Below are 23,935 nucleotides of genomic sequence, written 5' to 3' on the forward strand. Positions count from 1 at the left end.
TATTACGTTTATGATTGTTGATAACTGATAAAAATTAAGTGAAGATGTATTAAATAACTTTTACGTTTTCGGTCTAACGTATTTTCATTCAATTATTTCACGGAAATTTTATGAGGTTTGCCGATAGATAATGTATCATTTCAATCGAATAAAAACGTTAGTGGGCTACCTACATTAGTATTTTTGTAGACTAAAATGTTTTTTATTTTTATTTTAGACATTTAATGTTTTGGTGGTTTATATAGTATATATATATATTATTACCTACTATATATTACTTAGTAGTGTCATTAATCGCTTTATATTTAACGAAAAAAAGTAAAACACTGGTCGTTCAGTTGTGTAATTTTCTGAACGATTAAATTGTTTATACTTTATAATAATAATAATCCAACGACGATCGAGTTCTGGCGTCTAAAAGAATTTTATGTCTACGAAAAAATGAACGCATTGCACACCCAAGTGGGCGCACACATGTCAACAGCTGTAGTATCACACCTGTCTCGTTTTTGAATTTAATTTTAATAATAGATTATTCATTCAAATATTCAATAATAATAATGATTATATGACTGGCGTATTAACTCTATTATTTCATAACAATATTTTCTTTATACCATATTTTTCTTTATGGTACACATTTCCAACTGTCAAGGTTTCATAAAATCAACTGAACCGCATACATTTTATTAGTTCTCAATCGTTAACATGGATCATAATGTCTAGATTTAGTATCTTGCATAGGGTTCTAGTTGTTGTATTCCAAGACTTCGTCCGTGGACAGGTTGAGTCACGTTTTAAATTTAGATTTTTGCGAAATGGACGTATGCCAAACAGAGTAGTGCTTGGCCAAAATGACCAAACCGCACAAATAATCATGAATGAAATATAAGCCTATCCAGTAGGAGTCGTGTATATATCTTGAAATGTCAATTGAACAAGAAGCCGTATGTATAGTTGATAACAAATGTTTAAAAGTCGTTGTGCTGGATAAGTGTCATGTTCTTGGCAAAACAAATGGCCTTGAAGGCTTGAGAAAAAGTGTTCATATACACAATATAAAGGTATAAATCAAATAAATTATAAACAGCATAATGATTAGATTATAAATGGAATATCTATAATAAAGAATAATAAGTCATTATACCTGAAAATTATAATAATTGGTACACATAATATCTTAAAAACTTGAACTTTTAAATATTTTATTTATAGCTCAAGTTTTTATACTTATTTGTATGTTATTACATTTTGACGCAACTTTGATAATTTATAAAAAATATCCATTAGAACTAACAATTTATATCGAATGGACAAATCCCATACATGGCGTTAGACATATTTTTGTAATTGGGTGTGTGGGAAGTACACCTACAGTGGAGTGTGTTCAATGTAGAGTTATTATAACAAAGATAAGGTATGGCCTGATATAAAGACAAAAAGCCCACTTTAGAATATATAAATGATCAAGATTTAGATGTATTAATTTGTATTATGCACATGAAACTATTATTGGTATTATGTATTTATGCATGATATATTAAGTTAATGTGCACTTACATATCTGTAATTTTAAATAAATGAATCACAAGTGCTGTATATTTGTATACTTGACATTACCTGTACCAGCAGTACCTGAAATGGTTGAAATATTATTTTAATCGTTAAAATTAAATTACGTAATTTGTAAATATAAGTGACCAATGAATATAACGATAGTTTGTTTTTCTGCTATTAAACACGGCAATAACATCAAAGGCGAAGCTTTGGGAGAAAGTGATTGGTTTAGAAAAATTGTGATGTGGTAAGTAGGTAATGAATATTGAATTCTGCGTAAGGCGTACATTTGATTTATTATTATATATTATGCTCGCCGTGTTACTATACATAGATTGTAAATAATTTACCTTATAACAATAGTCAATAGTACTTATATTTACCATTCTACCAATGTGTTTATATATACATACACAGGACATGGCTGGTCGCTGGTGTATAAATAAAACGTATGATAATCTAACGACGCGCGCGATATTGCAATAAGCAATAAAATAATGCGTTATCCTCTGTAAATCTCAATCCGGATAGCCGTCTATCGATTCGCGTGAACTTATAATATGCAAACGCGAAACCGGAGTGCCCGTCTATTTTTTCAGAATATATATTATTGTGTATAATATTATAATACCTATACCTAGTCGGAGTTCTGGATACTCGCGCTGCGGCTTGTCACGCACCGTCGTCCTCGTCGTCGTATTACCCGTTATACGCGAATGTGTATGTACCTACCCGACGCCGCAGATCACAACCGTAGTACCTATACTATACCGACTATACCACGATATTTCATTATTATTATTATTGTATTTTTTTTATTTATTATTTATCATTATTGTTATTATTATTATGCACGGCTCGGTTCGAGCAGCAGTCCCTGTTGGCGGGCGTCCGGGGGTAAAGACGAAGGCTGCTGCAACCATCATAGGCTCCGAGTGTATAAGGTCTATGGCAGCAACACATATACACGCACACATATACAGACAGAGATAGCTCGATAACGATCGCTGTACATGGCCCGTGGGAATGAAACGCTCACTTCTCTGGTAAATATGGAAATATTGTGCGCCGCTGCCTTACACACGTTTTCGCGAGATGCCTAACGGATATAATTTTTCTCGATCGACTGCCGGCGATCTCTGTCACGTAAAACGTGTTTTACAAGCCACATATATATAATATTAATATAATATATCCTCATCTTCCTTTGCACGGCGGCCGCGGCTGTCGCGCACGCGCGCCCGTAGTCCGCCGGTGGTTTTGTTTTTGTAACGAGCTCTGCTCGTATAATAATAGTATTACAATATTATATTATTATCATGTGTGCGCGCGTATAAAATACATTGTACACATTATAATAATAACGATGGCGTGTGCATTATTTGATATACATTAAAAAATGCATCATAATATTATATTATAATAGTTATGTGACACTATGACCTCAATGGTGAGCTTAGGAATTTCTCACGGGGGAATGCTGAATGGAGATATAAAATTTGTTACTTAAACTTTCGTATTATATATACCTATTATTTAAGGTTTTAGATTCTTTTTTTTATAAAACAAGATACAATTTTTTGAAGAGCATGGTTTTTATTTTTATAAGCCCACCGGGAGATATGACCCCCATATACCACATATCCCATACCTACCACTCGCTGTTAGCTACAGTAGATCCGCCGTCACTGTATGACGTACGCATTAATGCGTATTGATCCATATATATGGATATTATATTTATATATAATTTATAAAGATGTAATTTTTATCTGAACTGTCATAACAAGTGATTTCATGCAGTATAAATGACATAGGTATAGTTCTATAGATAGATATGTTATTATTATTATTATGATGATGATGATGATGATGATGATGACATACGAGTTTGTGTGGTTTTCGACCACTATAGAGTATAGAACAACTGTAGTATATATTAAATTATATTATTATACATAATTTATTGACTGATGGATGTATAATTTTAAGTATACAGATATTCGAGGTAGGATGAGGATGATGACGATTCGTTATGCACCATCGTTGCGGATTAAACATTCAACAGTAAGCCCTATAATAATTAATTTTTATGGACGTTATAGGAACTGACAAGACAGACGTTAGGTTCATACGTGGTATAGGTTCAAAGTTATGAAAAATACTTATTATTTTGATTTCAATTTTTAATTAAAATAGTCGAAAAACGAATTATGACTTTTATATTTATAAAATACCTATTTATTATTCTACTTATAATACGCTTAATATATAACTTATAAATACTGTTGATCCCGTTTATGATTATAATCTGTACACAATTCTCAAAAGTCTAGGTAGTTTTTTTTTTATTTCTTCTGTCCATCGCACTATCGCAGTATCTTTGTCTAAATACATCGAATGCATATTCATTACTCGATTGAAATTATACATTTCCTGTTGTTTTCATTACTGTCGCACTTAACTATTACATATAAATATATAATGCGTATAACGACTGTAACGTTATAATAATAATAATCATAATCATATCTGCAGGGCGCTTTCAATAATCTTTCTTTTCTATTCAAACAGAAAACAACTTTTTTTTTATATCGATGAATAGATATTTATCTCCTAAAACAAACTTATTATACAATTAATGCGTGTAATAATATAAATATTTAATATTTCATTTATATGATATAGTTTCCGAATATTCGATTAATAGGTACCTATACGTCATTTGCAATAATTATCTTTGAACAGTTGTACGCTTAAAAAACTAAATCACATTATTGAATGTAAATAATATGTGAAATAGGATGTATTTATTCAATATGAGATTTAAATTTGTTTGATAAATATTTTAAAATTTGCGACCGGTGCATATAGATGTGTTCGGTGATAAATGCAAACTCTCGCAAACCAGACTGAAATCGTGAGTGCCGTGTAAATCGTATACATGCGTGTCGTCTGCACGCGTTGTTGTATTTGTTCATTTTTAAATAACTACCATTTCACACCTTATACAGAGATAGACATCTTACTATTACGCGTGGATTTACAACAATACTGCGTTATAATAATAAATATATATATATATATATATTAAATGAATATTTTTATAATCTTAATTTATCGGTTTTTTTTTACAATTTTTTCAGTGTTCAAATGACAGACGCGTGTATATTATGACCACGAGAAGGGCATAGCAAATCGAGATGACTCTGCCGTCATCACGTCCCTTATCCACTCTACTGGTGATTACATTGTGCTGCAACGCAGTGTTTGGCTTCAATGTGGACGTTAAAAATTGCATCAGACATCGGGGACCCGAAGGGTCTATGTTCGGGTTTAGTGTAGCTCAGCACAAAGAGCATGGTCGGTCATGGTAAGTTATTTTTAAATTTAATTTTACTTCGTATGACTCGTCAGTATAGTATCTCCGTACGATATTATATTATGACATAATAATAATAATAATAATAACAACCTAATCTATATGACCTATTGAGGGGAGGTACACTATTCGACGTGACTAAATCATTTTTATCTTCTCAAGCTTAATAATATTCAACTTTTTTTATTCTATAATTGTATTGACATTTAAAATTAACAACTACACTTATACAATAGGACGTACAATGTACATATTATTATTATAGAGTATGAGTATTGCACTTTCTATAGGGCATAAAATGACATTTTGTTCGCGGTTTACTAATCCGAGACCTTTAATGGTCTTGACAGTGTAAATATAATAAATACAATAAAATATTTATTTTAACATTGCGCAGGATGAAATATAGATTATAAGTTTTTTTACGTGATTAAGTATCCATAATTCTTTATATATATATATTTATAAATATACCTATATAGGACTCGTTAAGTCGTAACAATAACATGTTATTTTTTTATATAAGGCTTCAGAGTACCTATACAAGCTATACATATATACGTTGTCTTGCGAAGTTGCGATGCACTGATTGAGTAAACAAATACATACTAGATTATTTCCATGGTACTTAATATTAATTTCATAACATAATATATTATATTATATTGTGGTTATCATTTTTATGTAAATATTAGTGTGAGCAATATGAACTAAACATTTAATATGCATAATATGATGTTGCTGTAGGCTATATTGGGTCTGAAGAAATAAATAAATTTGCCATTTATTATATTGTGTTATTATACCTACACTTATAAGTTATTGTATGTACCTATGTGGCTATGTCTGTTATCTTATAGATTGTATTTTTTTCTTATTCTTATTAAATTTAAAAACTGTGTTATTTTAACGTGGGTAAAATAAATTTATTTGAATACGTCTAGTTTTCATTTAAGATGAAAAAAAAAATTACTAATTGAAAGTATACAAATAAAAAAAATATATTAATAATATGTATGTATATATATATATATATATGAATAACTAGTTTTAAGAAATTTTCACGCTTCTCACATCATACGGTATAAAGTTGAGTACTGATGAGAGATGCCAATTTGTAGACACACATTTAGACCACGGCTCTGTGTGGGCAACGACAAAGATAACAGATTCCTTCAAAAAAATAATTTTACAAAAATATATACAAAAAAAACATTCATCTTTATACATATATTTAATAAATACTTTCAATTATCAAAAAACAATTTATAATTGAATTGGTTGAATTATGCCATAGGCGTAAGGCGTAACACAACACCGTTCCTTTTCCTTAAATTCGGCCCTGCAAGTTCGATGTTAATAATTCTGATTTATGATTATATTTCTGTTGTTATTGGTTGGATAGAATAAAAAAGTCATCACTGTCGCCTGAAATCCCCTCAGATATGTACTATTGTCTATCATTAAGCCCAAACTACTATATACGTACGTCCGTAATTCCAACTAAGTGGCAAGCTCCATTAGTTCAGAAAACCGTTGTCATTTCAATTGACATTTGACACTATCGTATATTATTTATATATAATATATATATTGACACATTACGAATGACTTGCAATTATATAGATGCTTTTATTTTACTATTATATTATTATATTGTTCATTATTATGATACCCACGACACTCGTCTGTATGGAGTTAATGTAACATATAATGGCGGTTTTTATTCATATTTTTTTTTTATAATATCATTGTTCAATTGTAAAGAAGCCGTTTTCAACTGTACCACTTAAATAATATTATGGATACGACTCGGAACATCTCGCCGACGTCTTTTGTTTCCGTTCTAACGTCGCCAGATGAATATTTATTATAATTGAACACACTGGACTCATGTCAATGGGCTATATAATGTACATTTTATCATTTATGCATATTATAGTGAAGAGGGAGTATATATAATATACGCGTTGATATTATATAGATTCATATTTACAATTGAATATTGTGTTAAATTAAATGAATATAGGTACATAACTGATTAAATAATTATTGATAAACTAGATAGATATTTATTAAAATGATGCTAAATTTTATGAAAATTAGACATCTATTGTAAAACTGTTTAAAAATATTTTGAGAGATAATAATTAATTATGTGACAATATACTTTGACCCTTACAACAGACAACAAAAAAATTATTTTTACAACTTTTCATTTACAATATTTTTGAATTAAAGTACTGTTATAGGTACATGTATAAGAAATAAAATACTAATCTTGAGCCATTTAATTGTCTGATAACTCTGATATATAAAGTTAATAACCCTAACCCCTATGCATTATTGGTGCGATAGCCATTGACTGGATGACAGAAATGTACTGGAAGACAAATATAAATAGTAGCCAAAAGTTATAGTTTTTTTTTTTTATATATATATAGTATTTAAATTGTATACGATAATATTTGATCAAAATGATTTTACGACTAAAATAATGAACAATAAAATGGGTGTTTAACTCAATTATTTCTGAAATAATAAATAGATATACTTTTATAGGTAATTTAGTTTTCTTATCAATCAATGTTTTTTTATTATACCTATTATATTTATACCACAGTTGCAAGTAATGTAAAATATATTTAAATTCGTAGTTTTTATTTGGTCATAATAAGGGTTTTTCTATTATAATTTATAGTTTTTAACTCTATACGATAATGATGTTGCATTGCATAATACTTGCACATATAAACTGAATGTAATTTACTCTTTATCCATATAAACCAAACCCTTACACACATTACTTCCGTTTTGAAATTATTATTCATCATTATTGTTTTTACCATTAACAAACAGCCCTATGGTATGTTTGGTGTTAAGTAAACATTATATAGGTACCAACGGTAGGAACACTAAATATATCACTTGAATTTAAATAATTTTTTTAAACTTTTATTTGTTTAAAATTTAAATATTTTTTTTTAACTGTAAATAACAATCTTGTCGGGATGGAGGTGACTTTGAGATATAAAATACTGCTACACTACACGTAGGTTCTTACGTAACAGACACAATGTTGTTTCTGACCTAAAGAAAATATTATTAGTTACTATAGATAGTTTGTGTTTATTTTCAACGAAGTTTTCTAAACATAACACGTAGTGCTAAATTCTATAACAATATTAAAACGTTATATATTATATATAATTTAAATTTTAAAACTAACAGACGTCAGATAAGTACTATTATAACATATCAATAAAAATATTGACTTACTTTAATATACCCACATATCAATAATTAAACGTGTATAAATCGGTATTGTAAAATGTAAATTAGTACGACGAATAAATTTAATTTTTTTTATATTAATATAATAACACTATTTATTAAACGAATGCAATAATTAAATGCAATTATATACAATATATATAATATATGAGTAAATTAAAACATAATTTAAAAAATGCATAACCAACTGCTATGTTGTAGTTGTATATATCAATATTTGTAAACATTTAGTTGTATATACATAATACGCATTAATTTATATAGTAGCGCCATATAACCACAACTAATATAAACCAACAGGTACTTTAAAGGTGCGGGTTGCCAGTGCACTGAGTCAAACGTTTAATTTTAGCATTACTGAATATGTTTTTATCCTTGACATAGACTCGCCGGAGTTAATGATATTTAACTAAAAGTTATAAAATGTTTTCTAAACTAATAGAAGTCAGATGTTTATTAATTATTAACCACCTCATGAAGCCACCCATTCTTTTATTTTGTTTGTATATGTCTCTTCGAATCATTAGCTAGTAAAATTCCACAGACAGATGCTAGTCCATATTATATTATTCTCATCCATCACCGTCCTGATTGAAATATATAAACTAGGAAGAACCCATTAGCGTACAGGGAGGGGTAGAAAATAGTAGCGAAGCCGTTTCAATAGGTTGCTGATGAGGATGAGGTGAGTGGTAGTTGCCCCGTGGATTATTATTTGTTATGCGTGTACCTATATGGCGTATTACTATTATATAGGTACGCATTACGTGCTTATTTTATTGTCGTTAATACTACGTAGGTACCCAGATAGGCACCTGAAACAGACTTTATTATTATTATATTAAGTTTGATTTAAATAAATGAATGGACTATGAAAAAAAATATGTATTAAAAAAAAACTTAAACAGTTTTCAACTACATTCGTTTTCTACACAATAGGAACTATATTAACAACATATGGTGCCTGGAATTTAACTCGCAAACGAATGCAAATCAATATTGTGTTTTACTATAAATAAATCTATATGCATTTTTTGCAGCGCGCAGTTGAAACAATAAACTGTCACATGCAAATGGATATCTGTCAGAGGATTTCCAGTTTAGTTGGAGCGCGTGTATAAATTAAAATATAGAAAATAAACATTGGGTATAATATACATATTATATTTCATAATAATTGTATTCACTGTTCATAGACCTACACAATATGTAGTTAATACTATTATTAGTAGTATAATATTTATTTTATTGATTACCCACTGTTGGTGTTGTAAACTGCATTACACTTCGTAAATATTTAGATTAAGTATTTAAAGACATAATTCCAAAACAATTAAACTTTTATTAATTTCAAATTTTTGAATTCAATTTTAGATTATTATTATGGTAATAAGGTTTTTATGGAATAATAGTTAATAATGTGCTGTAATATACACAACTTAAAAAAAAATTCTTGTTGGATAATTTATCGATTCGTATACCTACCTTTTATATCACCACCCAGATCATCATTTTTAGAGCATGACTGTTGAAAAAAAAACCATATGTGACGCTCATGTGTATTATGTTAGGATTATTTAAGGATACAGCTGACGATGACAACAAACTATACGCAAAGACTAGAAAAACATTTTCTCAATTATTATTATTGGCGTTGAAAAAATAATTTTTGGCTAACATTCCTATATTTCTATTGATTATTATTAAAAATAAATAAGTATACATTTAAAAAGTCAGTTAAAAAAACGTTTAAATCAAAATAATAGATACAATATTATTTTTTTAAATTTATTTAATTACATATTTAAGTCAACAATATATATATTATCTATAACAAAATCCATATATTATATTATAATACACTAATATACGTTTAAAACATTTAAATATTTAAATTTAAAGGTTTTCAAAAATAACTCTTTCATTTTAGTGTATGAAGTAAAGATTATTTTTTATGACAACACTTTGTTTAAATGGTAATCTAATGCAAGAATTTTTACTTAAAACCATTCTACTATTTTAAACCTTAAGAAGAAAAAGGACGGATATTATTATTACCATGCACGTGTTGTTCACATTGAGTTATTTAGGCAAAATTTAGGACCGACCCTTTGGGTAATAACAAGAAAAAAATGGGCCATAATATATTACATAGTTTGTTATAATTGAAAACATGTTTGGATTTTTTCTTGTGTAGTCCAGTAAAATAATAAAATATTGATGATAAATATATATTTTAAAATGTATATTATAATATAATATTGAGTAAGTATATGTTGTGATATTTTATTTTCAATAGAAAAAGCCGCTTGGCATTATATTATTCTATCAATGATTTCTAAAATATAATTTATACTAACATTGACTTCACTTACACGTTACACGAGTATACATTAATAGTCATTGCAGTATGTATCGTGTACGTTGTGTACAAATGAAACTTAAATAATTAATCGGCTTAACGTTTTTATAAAAATCTAATAACGAAAATAATATATTAACATGTACTACGTCTGTACACGGAAATCTCGTTAGAACGGTTAGTGATGCAAAATTGTAATATATATATATATACACCTACAAATATTATTATACAACTCCACCGGTCACAGCCATCGGACCAGATGATCCTTCCGGCCGCGTTCGCATATATTATTTAAACGCACACAACCAACCCACGAGAAAACACCTACACGAGTTCGCGCACACACGAAAAAACGGCTATACCTCCTCTCAACAGGAGTTTCGAAGGAAAAAAATGACATCTTGGTGTATGTATATTATATACTAAATTACCATCTGGCGCATATGGTACTATAAATACGCAGTATATATTGAGCATTTTCGTCATAAAAATGCCCCGGTAGCCTTGACATTTCGATTTGACCCAAATATACATTTTAAGCGAGCTCAGCTTGAAATGTCATCAATTTTGTTAATAAAGACCAATTAAGGTCACAGTAGTTGTTCGCTAATTACTAAATGGATTGAACATGATTTTGAAAATTTTAGTTAGCTGCACACCCATTATGTTAATGTTTTTTATATATGTGTTGTATATGTATATTATATACATATATAAATATAAAATATTATATTTTGAAATTAACTAAATAATGCTAATATATACTGACGTGTTTTAAGAAATTAAAACGATATAATAAAGTCTAAAATGTATTAATTAAAGGCAATCAAAAGCATTAAATATAAACCTTTTTTTAAATATTATATTTATTTCATAATTGGATATACTTAAATAAACAATATTAAAATATGGCGCATTTGAAGTCAAATATGCACAATAATCGTATAGGAAATGAACGGTTAAATGCGATAATAATAATTATTATTTATGTACACCGATTAACTGGCAGTTAACTGCAGCCATTATCTTATTGGTATAGGTAAAATAAACTATCATGAAAAATGACGAAGTATTGAAATAACGAGCGAACATTTTAATATGCCTTGACTCTTGTGCACATTTATATAATATAGGTACTTATTCTTAATATTAAGTTAATTGAATATGTAATGAGCCGATAAACTAACAATATATTAATTTATAACAATTAACCGTGTTCGAAATAAGTTTTATATTGTATGAATAAAAAAAATGCGAGAGTTATTGTTCTGTGATCTTATCACACTATATTTTATTGTACACATATAATTATATTATTATATATCCGATATTCATAATCATAATACAATATTATATATGTTACAAACGATTGTTAATAATAATTTTTTAATTAGTACTATATAAAACTGTTATTCAATCGGCTTCAGCACAGGAACGCGTTGTTTTTCAGTTAACCGTTTGTATTTTATTTTCATCATATATAATATTATTGTATACGCACAATAAACACATACATACAATATACACAAACTCATATATATAATATAATGATAAAACGACGACTATAAAATTCGTCCGATTTCGCACCGCTGCACAGTAATATGGAAAAAATAATGAGTTATTAAATCATCAATCACGATTAAACAAACTAAAATCGAATTTTTATACTGTTTACGATTATATAATGGTGCTTTAAAACAAAACATTTAGCTTTTTTGTTTTTTTTTTAATAACACTGTTCTCCAATTCTGTACCATGCACAGTCTTAGGCCTTCTGACATACTGCAGTTGCAGTATACTCGTAGATACTCGTGCAATAAAATATATTTTGTCGTTTCATCGAGACGTTTCTAAAATACCCACGTGTGTCTCACGAAATCTGTTAGGGGATGAGCCTCGGCAGTAGAATATATTGTATATGTATAGTAAACTCACGTACACACACACAAGAAAATCGTTCATAGGGTCGACCGAACGGGGTTTACTTGGAACCTCAGGAAACACAACACACTGCACGCATATATAATATACATATATATATATATTATATTATTATAATGGTTGTATATTGGTGACGGTCTCCGCACTGTGTGTGCGTGTATATATATATATATATATATATATAACCACTCACACAAACCATATGGGCAAATATATATAATAAGATGGGAGCGCCGTAAAATCAGAGGCCCACGCACACGGCCGTAAGCCGCTCTCCGTCCGAAACCCACACGTTTTGCACACGCGATATTATATATATTATATACGAGCATAATTCGTACGAAACTCGAACACATTATTTTCATTAAAATGATTGTAAGGTATATATAATTTTAAGTACCCGAAAAGATTACAACTCCTGTGGGGATGTATGTCGTCGTTGGGTCGTTGGGCGACAAATTTATACCAATTTTTTTATGTATCGAACATACTGCGTACATTTACGAGTTATATCGTATCGCGTGTGTGGTTGTAGATCGCGGACAAAGGTCGCACACAGCTGGGCGTCGTTAAAGCGGTGGCGGCGGAAATGTTTAGCGCGGCGTTCATACATATTTTGGGAGAGAAAAATAATACGAGACGTTAATAATAATTATACCGTTTTTTAATAGTCTGTAAAAACGATAAAATATGACTCAACGGCTCATACGTTTGTCGTCGGTGACGTATTTATTCGTTACAAATAATATTATTAGTGTACGGATTTGTAAAATTTGGTTTGAATTATTGAGGTCTTCTGCCACTATAACAACAGTACATTAATTAGGCTTAACAATTCAAACTTCAAAGTTATCCTACGGCTTTAATAATGACAATACACTATAATCACTCTGTAATCGATGGGCGATGAAATGATATGTAAATGATATTTATATTTTAACTAGACGTTTGATGCCCAGTTCTAGAACAATGAAGTAGTATGACAGATCAAATAATAATAAAAATATTTTATCATGGCGACTCCATAGTACTCGCGGTTTATAATATAATATGTTTAACATAAAAGATAATCAAGTGGCAATGATTTGAGGGTTGTATTACTTGTATTGTTGTAGATTATTATAGGATTTGGGACGAGAAAAATGCATATCGTTTTCTCACTATCGATTCGCAAATTCATATAAAGTAAAGAAAAAACTGGTTCCAAATGTTCCAATACAACCTCATTCTAAATAAGTTATACCTCCTTCCATTATATCTTTTCATTGTGATACGATTGTGATCGGAAATTATATTCCATCTACAATTAACGCCTGGATGTATCACGTGGGCGAGACGGGATGACCCTGACCCCAGGGTATTGGGTTTTTTTTTCAAATCACTTCTACCAGTCTCGATATTCAATTAATAGGTGTAAATATCGGTGTATGTAATTATATATTTTTATCCATATGGGTATTGAGTGAACTCATCAAAAATATTGATTTATAAATCATATTTAAATAACTAGATGGTTATATATACACATATGTCTTCAAACCTGTTTTAAACCCCTATCGTCAAAATATTTAGGGTTAATTAATATAAGATAAACGTTTTACTTAATAAAATAATATTTAATTTACTTATATAGCGAGGGTATCTGTGAAAATTATACAAGCCGAACATATTTAACAAAACGATAAACACAAAATAATTGTATTATATGTATTAGAGTATTTTTTTAAAAATATTTTATTGTTCATTATACAAATGTATAGATAAAATACAATACAAATATTCAATAAATTATTTTTACATACATGTATTACTAAAATAAAATTGTAAAATTAATATTTCAAGAGTTAAACTAGGTTTATATTCATAATAATTGTCTTAAAATATCATAATAATATGTAACTGGTTGTATTAGAGGCGGATAGGGCTGTTTTATATTACGGCGAATTGAATTCATGGGCCCAGACATTTTTTGATCGCTTCGCTCGCAATATATTTACAAAACAAGTCTCTATAATTCTTACTATAATATTATTTTATTTTAATATAAAACTATTCAATCATAATTATTAATACATTAATTTTTTTTTTTCAATACATCACTTTATGCAGCCACCTTATCAATAATACCATTAGGGTTTATTTTAGTTAACATTAATTTTTCAATACTCATTAACAATAAACTTTCTAAATCCTCTTGTGACATTGAATGTCTTAAATAATTTTTTACATACTTAAGAGAAAAATTCTAGTTATATTTTATTGCACTTAGAAGCGCTTGTCATTAAAGGATCATTCTTGTTATTTTTTTATTTTCTGAGCACCACTCATAAATACGATGCATTATAATAGGTAATAGTAATATATTCATTATTCATAATATACATAGAAAACGGGCATGGGCCTAAAACAAAATTTCGTTTTGGATCAGTATACCAATAATTGTGTTTGATAATATATACTAATAAAATGCTTGCAAATTAAAACTTATTTATTGATCAATTGATTACTGATTTAAGTGACTGGGTATTTTATAACAGAATCGGGAATTTTATGAAACGAATTATAATGTAATATAACTGGTATTTAATTTCGAATAATTAACGATAAAAAAATAACTTGTACTATGCGAAAAAAAAAAAATTTTTTTATTTATTTTACTTATTATTATATAAAGAGCACAAGGCTCAAGGTGCAATTATGTATTAATACTCATAAAAAATCGTTTAGTGTTTTCATTTATTATATAATAATTATAAGTTATAATTTATAACTAACTAATACATTTTCTTTAGTTATTGTAAAATGTTTTGAGCGCAATAAATTAGTAAACTGCCTAGAAAACGTCTATTGTCTATATATACAATGTCATATATTATTAACCTGAACGCAAAAGTATTTATTTCATTTTTAATTATAAACCAAATACCAATAAAATAAACTTAATAAACTGTTTCCAAATTGTATATAGTTCGATATTATTATTATATAATAATATTTAAAACATAAAATACTGTGTTGAGACTGGGGGTTTATAATTTGGTACGGGCAGGGGCCCACCGGGAAAATCCCGAATTCCCGATAGGCCTATCCGCCCCTGGTTGTATAACTTACTGTCGGTGTCGTATTAATCTTACAAGGTTCATTAAGTAAAGAGTAAATTAGACACCCCTATAATATTCAAAATCGCCTAATTTATTATTACAGTTGTTTGTGACCACCCAGAAGTCTTACATATTTAAATTTCAAAGATAAATAATATAAATATATATATAGGTATATTTACAGTTAAACTAGAATATAGATTTATAAAACGATTAATCATAGCCCATCATAAGTATAATTAGGTTTAGTGAGATTAGGTTAAATTTCTCGCGTGATAAAATACATTAAATTATATATATATATATATATATATATTATACATATATATTTAATGTAAACTTTTTCATGGATTGTTAAAAAAAATTTCAAAATTAAAACTTTTGTGGCTAAAAAGGCACTATAGGTAAACTTAAAAAAAAAATGAAATTTACAGTTTTGAATTTTTGATAGCATGCTATCGCAGTGTTAAAACTATATAATAAATGATAGTTTATTAGGTCAGGGGACGCGACAAGTAATTATTTACAAAATACTATGCCGTTGATTAATTTTTAAAATAAGAAAAGAAAACATTCTATTTTTCTATTTATGGACATCTTATATAAATAGGTACACATTAAAGGTTACTTGGTCAATTATTAAATAAGTTGTATGTATATAATTTGTATATATATTACATACAATGTACAATGTACATCCTATAAATTGCTATAAAGTTTGCATATTAACCGTAAAGACAGTGACCTTGATAAAAATCTAACACCTGTTATTGTTGACGTTTACTCAATGACAAAAATGAAAATCATTATTTAAAATACATTGATAGATTAAGTAAAATCGTGATAAATTAGACATTTAGCGATATCGCAACAACTGATAATTTTATTTTGCAGTCTCTACGACTACAACATGAATGTAGCTAGAACATTTAACGAAAAATATTTTAATAGTATGATGTAATTGTAATATGTAATATTTTCTTTATTAGAAAAAAGTTTTGAATTAATATAGATAGGGTAGGATAAGTAGGTACCTCTATATGTATAAAGCGTTTATTTTTTAAATTTAAAACAAATAGTTGACAATTATTTTTGCATCAATTCTATAGGATTAGATATAAATTTAACTGCATATCCGGTATAATATAACATTATTATCTTAAATTGAAATTAAAATACGTAGTTTAAATGTATATTATAATTGATTAGTTTTTTCTATAAATTAATATTTGCTATCGGAGAAAATTTCAACTTGTTTTAAATATTTATAATATTTTTGTAAATTATATTTACCCAGTAATTATTATAATTACCTAGTGAATGATTTCTTTAATTTTAATTATTTTTATAAATTATTTGTACAACAATATTAAATGTAGCTATAATATATATTATTAGATATGTATATTATCAATGATATATATTAAGTATTTAAGTACCTTAAAGTTAGAAGAAGTAAACAATTTTGCTATGTATGCGAATTAACCTTACATAATAGGTATAAAGTAATTCATAGAATTTGATCGTTATTCTAAATTTGCACTAACAACAAGTATTTCTTCGAAATATTGTAGAAAGTTTTAGTTGTTCATTCATGTTTGGCTTATATAAGTGGGTGTCTGATGAAGGTCGGTCGGGGGCCACATGGAGCACTCCATATAAGGTTAAGGTGTAGGTAAAATAGGCCTCGCCCTTCACTTTACTTATTAGCTCATTTTTGTGATTTTGTTGCTGACACTGTCGAGTTATTGCAGTAAATTGACAAATATGTAAGCGTACGTCTATATGGACTGTATGAAGTTAGCGTATGTTAGGTATACGTACGTTTTAGTTCATTAATAATTTATAGGTATCAAACATTTTTAATTACGTGTTAATATGGCCCTAATCTTAGTATTAGCCAAATTCCACTCAGATCTACCAAACTAAATTCATACAAAGACTAACTATAGGTAATATTTAATATAATTATATAAATTGTAATCTTAAGTTTATATAAACCGCTTCGTCCTGATACTACATTTGTTTTTCGATTAATTTAAATACAATACGTGTATTTTTTCTAACATATGAATTAATATATTTGTTTGAACATTTTTTATTTTCATCTTGTACTGTGCATATACTAGTCAGTAATACAATAAGTAAAAGTAATCAACGAACAAAAAAATTGACAAATAAGGAAAGACAAGAGAAAAAAGTAGCAACCTCAGTGTAAGACAAGTTTTGAGGAGAGAGTATAATATGGATATTGGTTACCTTTCAGGCGACTAAAACGAGTTACCTGGGCTTTTATTTAAATCTGAGATCTAAGACTGATGAAAAGTGGGTTTTATTAAATATAGAACCTTCAATTGGATTTTTTTTTCAGTTCGGAAAAGCAATAGTTTATCTAATTTTAATGCATGTGTAATAATTGTATATTATTAGTTAAGTTAATTAAGTGATCTGTTAAGCGAGGCAAAGTTCGTTTGAAAGCCATTTAATTATTTTGTCAAATTTAATATTAAAACTTTAAAGTTTATTGTTCAGTCCAATAGTAACTCAAAAAAAAAATAAAAATTAGGTATTTAATAAATTTAATTGCTTTATTGATTGTAATGTATTGTATAATTTTTTTTTTTATCTGGATTGATTTTAATAATATTTAGGTATTTAAGTTCATTTTTCATGTTAATTGTCATAATATTGATTTTATTTTAGTTTTTGAGTGGAGAGTTGATTCTATTGATTTTACAATTCTGTGTGGTATTTTTTGTTTATTTAAATTAATTATCATTCTGTTTAATCAAACGTTGTTCATTTTAATATTTAATTTACTTTGCCTGCCTTTATTTGGCCATTGTGCACAATGCTTGGATAGACTTTAACCTTGACCCCTAAAATTAAGCGTTGTGTGCAATAACTTTGCTTTTAACATAAATATTGTATTATATATATATACATACAAAGTCTTGAAACTGTATAAGTGTTGAGTGTAGCGGGTATAATAATACCACATGCGCCTGAGTAGAGTTGTATTAGTTGTAATGTTTGATTTTAAAAAAGCTTAGAACGAAGCTGAAGTGAAGTAAGCGACGTTGTAAACAGTGTTGCTGTAGCCCGCAGGACAAAAATAATTTGTGCTTATAACAAGTGGTTTGAACTTTACGAAGATGCTTCAATGTGATCTATAAATGTATAGGAAAAATCGTAACAGTACAATCGTTTTTAAATGTTTCTTCACATAGCGCGCAAAATGAACCTACCTCTATACTATATAGCAGGGGTGGCAAACGATAAGATGAGTCGTGAGCCACACATTATAATGAAAAATATGTAAGTCAAGAGCAGAAAAAAAGGTTCTCAATTATTATCGTAAATAAGATAAGATATAAAATTTAATAAAATGTGTAAAATGCAAAACAATATAGCAGGGGCACTAATTTTAATTTTAATTTTTAAGTTTTATTTATATTTCATACATTATGTAATGTGCATCTACATACTTTAATAATGATCGTTTAGCCATTTTACAGATAAAGAGCCTGTGCATATAATAATATTTATATATATATATATACTTAGACGCGTTTTGCAGTTTTTATATATTGCATTCAATTCGTTATTTACTTGAAAATGGCAACGTATTTCATTAGACCGGAAGTGATCCGGATGCTCTCATATTTACGTATAGGTACAACACTTCACTTACTTACAATTCTAGAATGGCAACTCGAAGTTTGTTCAACAATTATAATTGTTGATAATTAGACAATGCGACGGACGCAGAAAAGACAGTCAGCTACCGGAAGCTACCAATAGATATTAATATGTTCTCATCAACTGAAATTTCATGTTTTGAAAATTTACTCCAAAGTAAAGACTAGATGACAAGTTACACTTTTGGACATAAATATATTCAAGGAAAATTTTTCCATCAATCAAATTATTATTAAGTTTATTTTTTTTTTAAAACGTAGGTATCTAAGATTACTATAAAATGATGTGTTGATCGATATGGCTACATAATGGGTTGTGTATACGAATAAATATTAAAATAAATTGACCTCGATCCGTAACTTACGAATAGCTTATTTAACAGCTAAAATATACTGAATGGCATATTTGTTAAAACTTTTAATCGATTAAAATGGTATCAATGTATCATTAAATAAATTAATAGGTATATGTTAAACGTTTTTTTAACATTAATAACAATCAACTTTATACTAGTAATATGTATATCTAGATAAATATTTTGTTATTATCAGCAATAAATGTAAATTAACATAATTATATTATTATGATTGTATTGATCCCTGCCATTCAAAACGTTAATCATTTCGGTGATTTGTTATGAATTGCATAATATCGTGCGTACGGTGTACATTTCATTCATACTGCACTTTCAACTAAAATATAAAATTGAAAACAATACAAAAATTTAATTCATTATTTATTTTATAAGTCTTATTATTATAATAGTATAATATATGTACTTAAATCGCCGTTCGAAATATTATATTTTAATTACTATTTTAAGTACGCGTAAATATGATGGCTAAAAAAATTGTCTTATTTATTCATGTATTTATGAATACAACTGTACCAACCATTCGAATTCATCTATAAAAAACACATTTTTATTATATACTAATAAAATTATGATAGCTACGATGAAATGGTTATCCCGATGATATTGGTATGAAGAAAATAGCAAAATATTTTTATATAGGGTGCAGGACACGGGTACATCCTTCAGTATATTATAGCCAAGTATCGAATGCTGTCACATTTTAAATTCAATGAGAAGAGCAAAAACAATTTTATTTGATTCGGTTTCTTATTTCAATCGATAAAAAAATTAAATTATAAATATTACGTAATATTGAAGGTCTGACACGGTTAAGTGACAAAAAACTCAATTTTTGGTAGAAAATAAGTGTCGTAAAATATATTATTTTATAAATTAATAACTATATAATAGTGCATTCTTCTCCGTGACGTCGACGTAACCTTTAATTATTATAGGTACATAATCTCGCAGGTTTCACCGGTAACGCGCGCATTCATGGGCGCGTGCGTGCATGGCGCTAAGTTTGGACTTGGCGACCGCGTGTGTATGTCTGCGACGGAAATAGCCGCCCGCACGATTACCGACGACGCTACAGTCACCGCGTTTGCCGCTCTCGAATGATTTAGCGCTACGACTGTATAGTATATTTTTGTACGCAACGGCGTCACTGCGGCAGTGTTGGCCGAAACGATTTTCGAGACGTCTACATTTTTTTTTCAAAACAACACAACCGACAAAAAATACCTACGCACTCGATTTTAATATTAAATTAATTTATAAAATGTGTGTTCGAAAATAAAAACAAAGATTCCGAATTTCCGTTTCGCGAATGATATAATAACACATAAACCAACGAATCGGGGGCGGACGATATTATTAACATAACGTAATATGACTAACATGTATTATATATTTGTATATATACCTATAATATTGTTTATTTGGTATGACAAAAGTGGCAACGTGTGGAGGTACAGGCGTGCATATCCGAAGTGGGCTGTGAATTGCGATGTGTATAATATTATAGCGAACGCGACTCGCCCAAATATTAATTGATTTGGAGGTCGATGTTACGAGAATACGGGATTCTTATAAAACGATTAACACGTATTGAACGATTATTAATGAAAAAAAAAATAAATTGTATATTCTCCGATGCCTGTCTCGTCGTCAAACGGTTTTAAGATAAAAATCAAAAAACTTTTATTTTTTTTAAAGTTACATGTTTTGAGGGCACTTGACAGGTAATTTTCCGAAAGGAATTGCCAAAAATAATGTAGAATATTTGATTTTGTATGGGCGAGTCCAATTGTTTTCAATATCATTTCATTGTTATATTATTATTTCATTATTGTTTTTATTGTTTAAAGAATGTTAAATGCAGTAATCAGTATGCAAATTATAATAGTTGTAATTGCAATATATTCTCAACTAGGTTATTTTTTTTTCATTGGATGACATATAATTAGTTACTAAGAAAATCGCAGTCATATCATCTTTAAGATTAAATCTCTAGTCAAAATGTGAGCATTTGGTTTAATCAAGAATTGATGTATGTAATATTTAAAACGTTATCTTCGTTGCTTCTTTATTTTTACACTGACATATTTTTTAAGACGTATGTGCGTTCTACCGCCCGTCAAACGACTGAACGTACAATTTAATTTAATAGTGTAAAAATAAAAATAATTTTTATACGAGTATTTATATATATATATATATAGGCTCATGCAATATTAATAATTTGTTGCCCCAAAGCGTTTCAACTAATACTCACCTCGACTATACTATACAGTGTTTCCGCCTCTAATAATATACTCATATACGGTTGTAGAACGCTGTACCACCGCTGTTGAGCCAACTTTAAACACATGGTGTAATTAGTGTATATCTCTTGGACCATTTCTCACCCCCTATGTACTGAACATTTTGAACCGTGTTAGAAACTAACTGACACGAAGTTGTGTTGTACTAATATGTTATAACATGGGCCTCAATTAATCTGTTCAAGACGTCGCCGTCGTAACGTTTTACCGTTCGATTTATATTTAATATACCTATAATATACCTACTGGCTACTACTTGTACTATTGTATACTCGTAGATCATCGTATCAAATAGTTTTCTTTTCTTCCTACTCTAAATCACCAAAACCAAATCATACTTATTAGTCATTTATTTTGTAACACTGAAATGTGTTGTATTTTCAGTAGCACCACTCAAAGAACAACATTATGGCTACTTTTTTTCACATTTATAGAAGCGTAGGTTGCAGGATACTACGGTATACTTGAAATTAAAAACCTGGTTAGAAACCTGATATTTAAGACCCATTGGGCGGTTTGGCGGCGAAATAGGACACCAAAATTATGTGACTGCTGTCAAATATCTATGACACTGTACAAGAGCTCACTATCTATGGATGTATAATAATATCATTATAGTCAATAACAATAAATTTTGTATGAAATTCGTGTGTAAAAAATATGTTACTTTTTGTCTCTTACTCTCGTCTACTTAAAAAAACAATGGAAATCTTATATCAGTGATGTATCGGAAAAACATTTTAGATAATTGCACAGTTCTAAGTCTGCACAAGGAAGAAGCTTATATGAGTTAATTATGTATACAAAATTTATCTGTAAATATAATCAAATATATTAGTATATATATATTAGTCTAAAATTGACTTGCGTCATATCATTATAAATTTAATTCAGCCTATATACTGACAAGGATTGGGCAGGCCGGGTTAATATTAGGGACTAAAGGGCTTATGGTAAACTATTAATAACGTTAAAATATGAACGGCAGTATTTTTAGTTGTATTAAAATATATATATTCACAAATCAAATGTATCAAAAATTATGATTATGATTTATATTGTTAAATATATAGGAGCATAAAAACATTAAGAACTCAATATCCGTTCCTGGAAATAGAAATTAAATTAAATATATTATATTTGATATACAAATAAGTATCATTATTTACAATCCACTAGCTGAAAAAGTTATAGCGAAAAAATGTCGTCGGCCCTCTCACTCATTAAGACGTTTCTTTACGTCATAATGTTTTGATATCTTTAAGCATATAAGCAGTTATGACACTTATGTATAATACAAGATTAATATTCATATTTATTATAACGTATATGTAATGAAAGTAAGAAAAAATAATTTTATGAAATTCTGCAATTTCCATCATGTACCCACGGCTGTACATATGCCTATAGGCTACATTATATAATTACAAGTACAATCGATAGAAAAAATACACGCTATTAATTGTTACCATTTACGTCGAGTGTCTGCGTTGCTTACCCATGGAAAAGTTGTTTATTTCCTATTAAACGCGTTTTATGTCTTTAGACAAAGGAGCAATAAAAATACCCAGAAGAAAAATATAGAGCATTGTAGGTAGTCACTAGTCGATGTATCTTATTATATTCCGTTACTAAAAAAAGCTATTAGAGTTTTCAAACCCACAATCTCTCCGAGATCTAAATAATTGTCACAGTCATTGAGATGATTTTTTAGATAAATACATGCAATATCATGTAATTTCTCAATTATGTTAATTAATATGAATTCAACGATATCTTTAATTTTATAATATGTATGTATTTGAGATAAGTATAGTTTTATACAAATAAGAAAACCTATTTATTGTTATTTTCACTATCGAAAGCTAGCATAATATAATAACTTCGTAATATTCACATGGTTTTCTTGCG

The 23,935-nt window shown here is 28.4% G+C and overlaps 1 protein-coding gene across 2 annotated transcripts in view; it reads left to right on the forward strand.

Moving 5' to 3' along the window:
* Positions 1 to 23,935, forward strand: part of LOC132922453 (integrin alpha-PS2-like) — a 69,438-nt gene that overhangs the window by 4,514 nt on the left and 40,989 nt on the right. For both annotated transcript variants that reach the window (XM_060985988.1, XM_060985989.1), the window contains exon 2: positions 4,704 to 4,930. In XM_060985988.1, the coding sequence (XP_060841971.1) occupies positions 4,761 to 4,930 (170 nt within the window). In that variant the 5' untranslated portion in view covers positions 4,704 to 4,760. The remainder of the gene's footprint in view (positions 1 to 4,703; positions 4,931 to 23,935) is intronic.

Source organism: Rhopalosiphum padi, chromosome 2, assembly GCF_020882245.1.
Source record: "Rhopalosiphum padi isolate XX-2018 chromosome 2, ASM2088224v1, whole genome shotgun sequence".
Taxonomy (NCBI): Eukaryota; Metazoa; Arthropoda; class Insecta; order Hemiptera; family Aphididae; genus Rhopalosiphum; species Rhopalosiphum padi.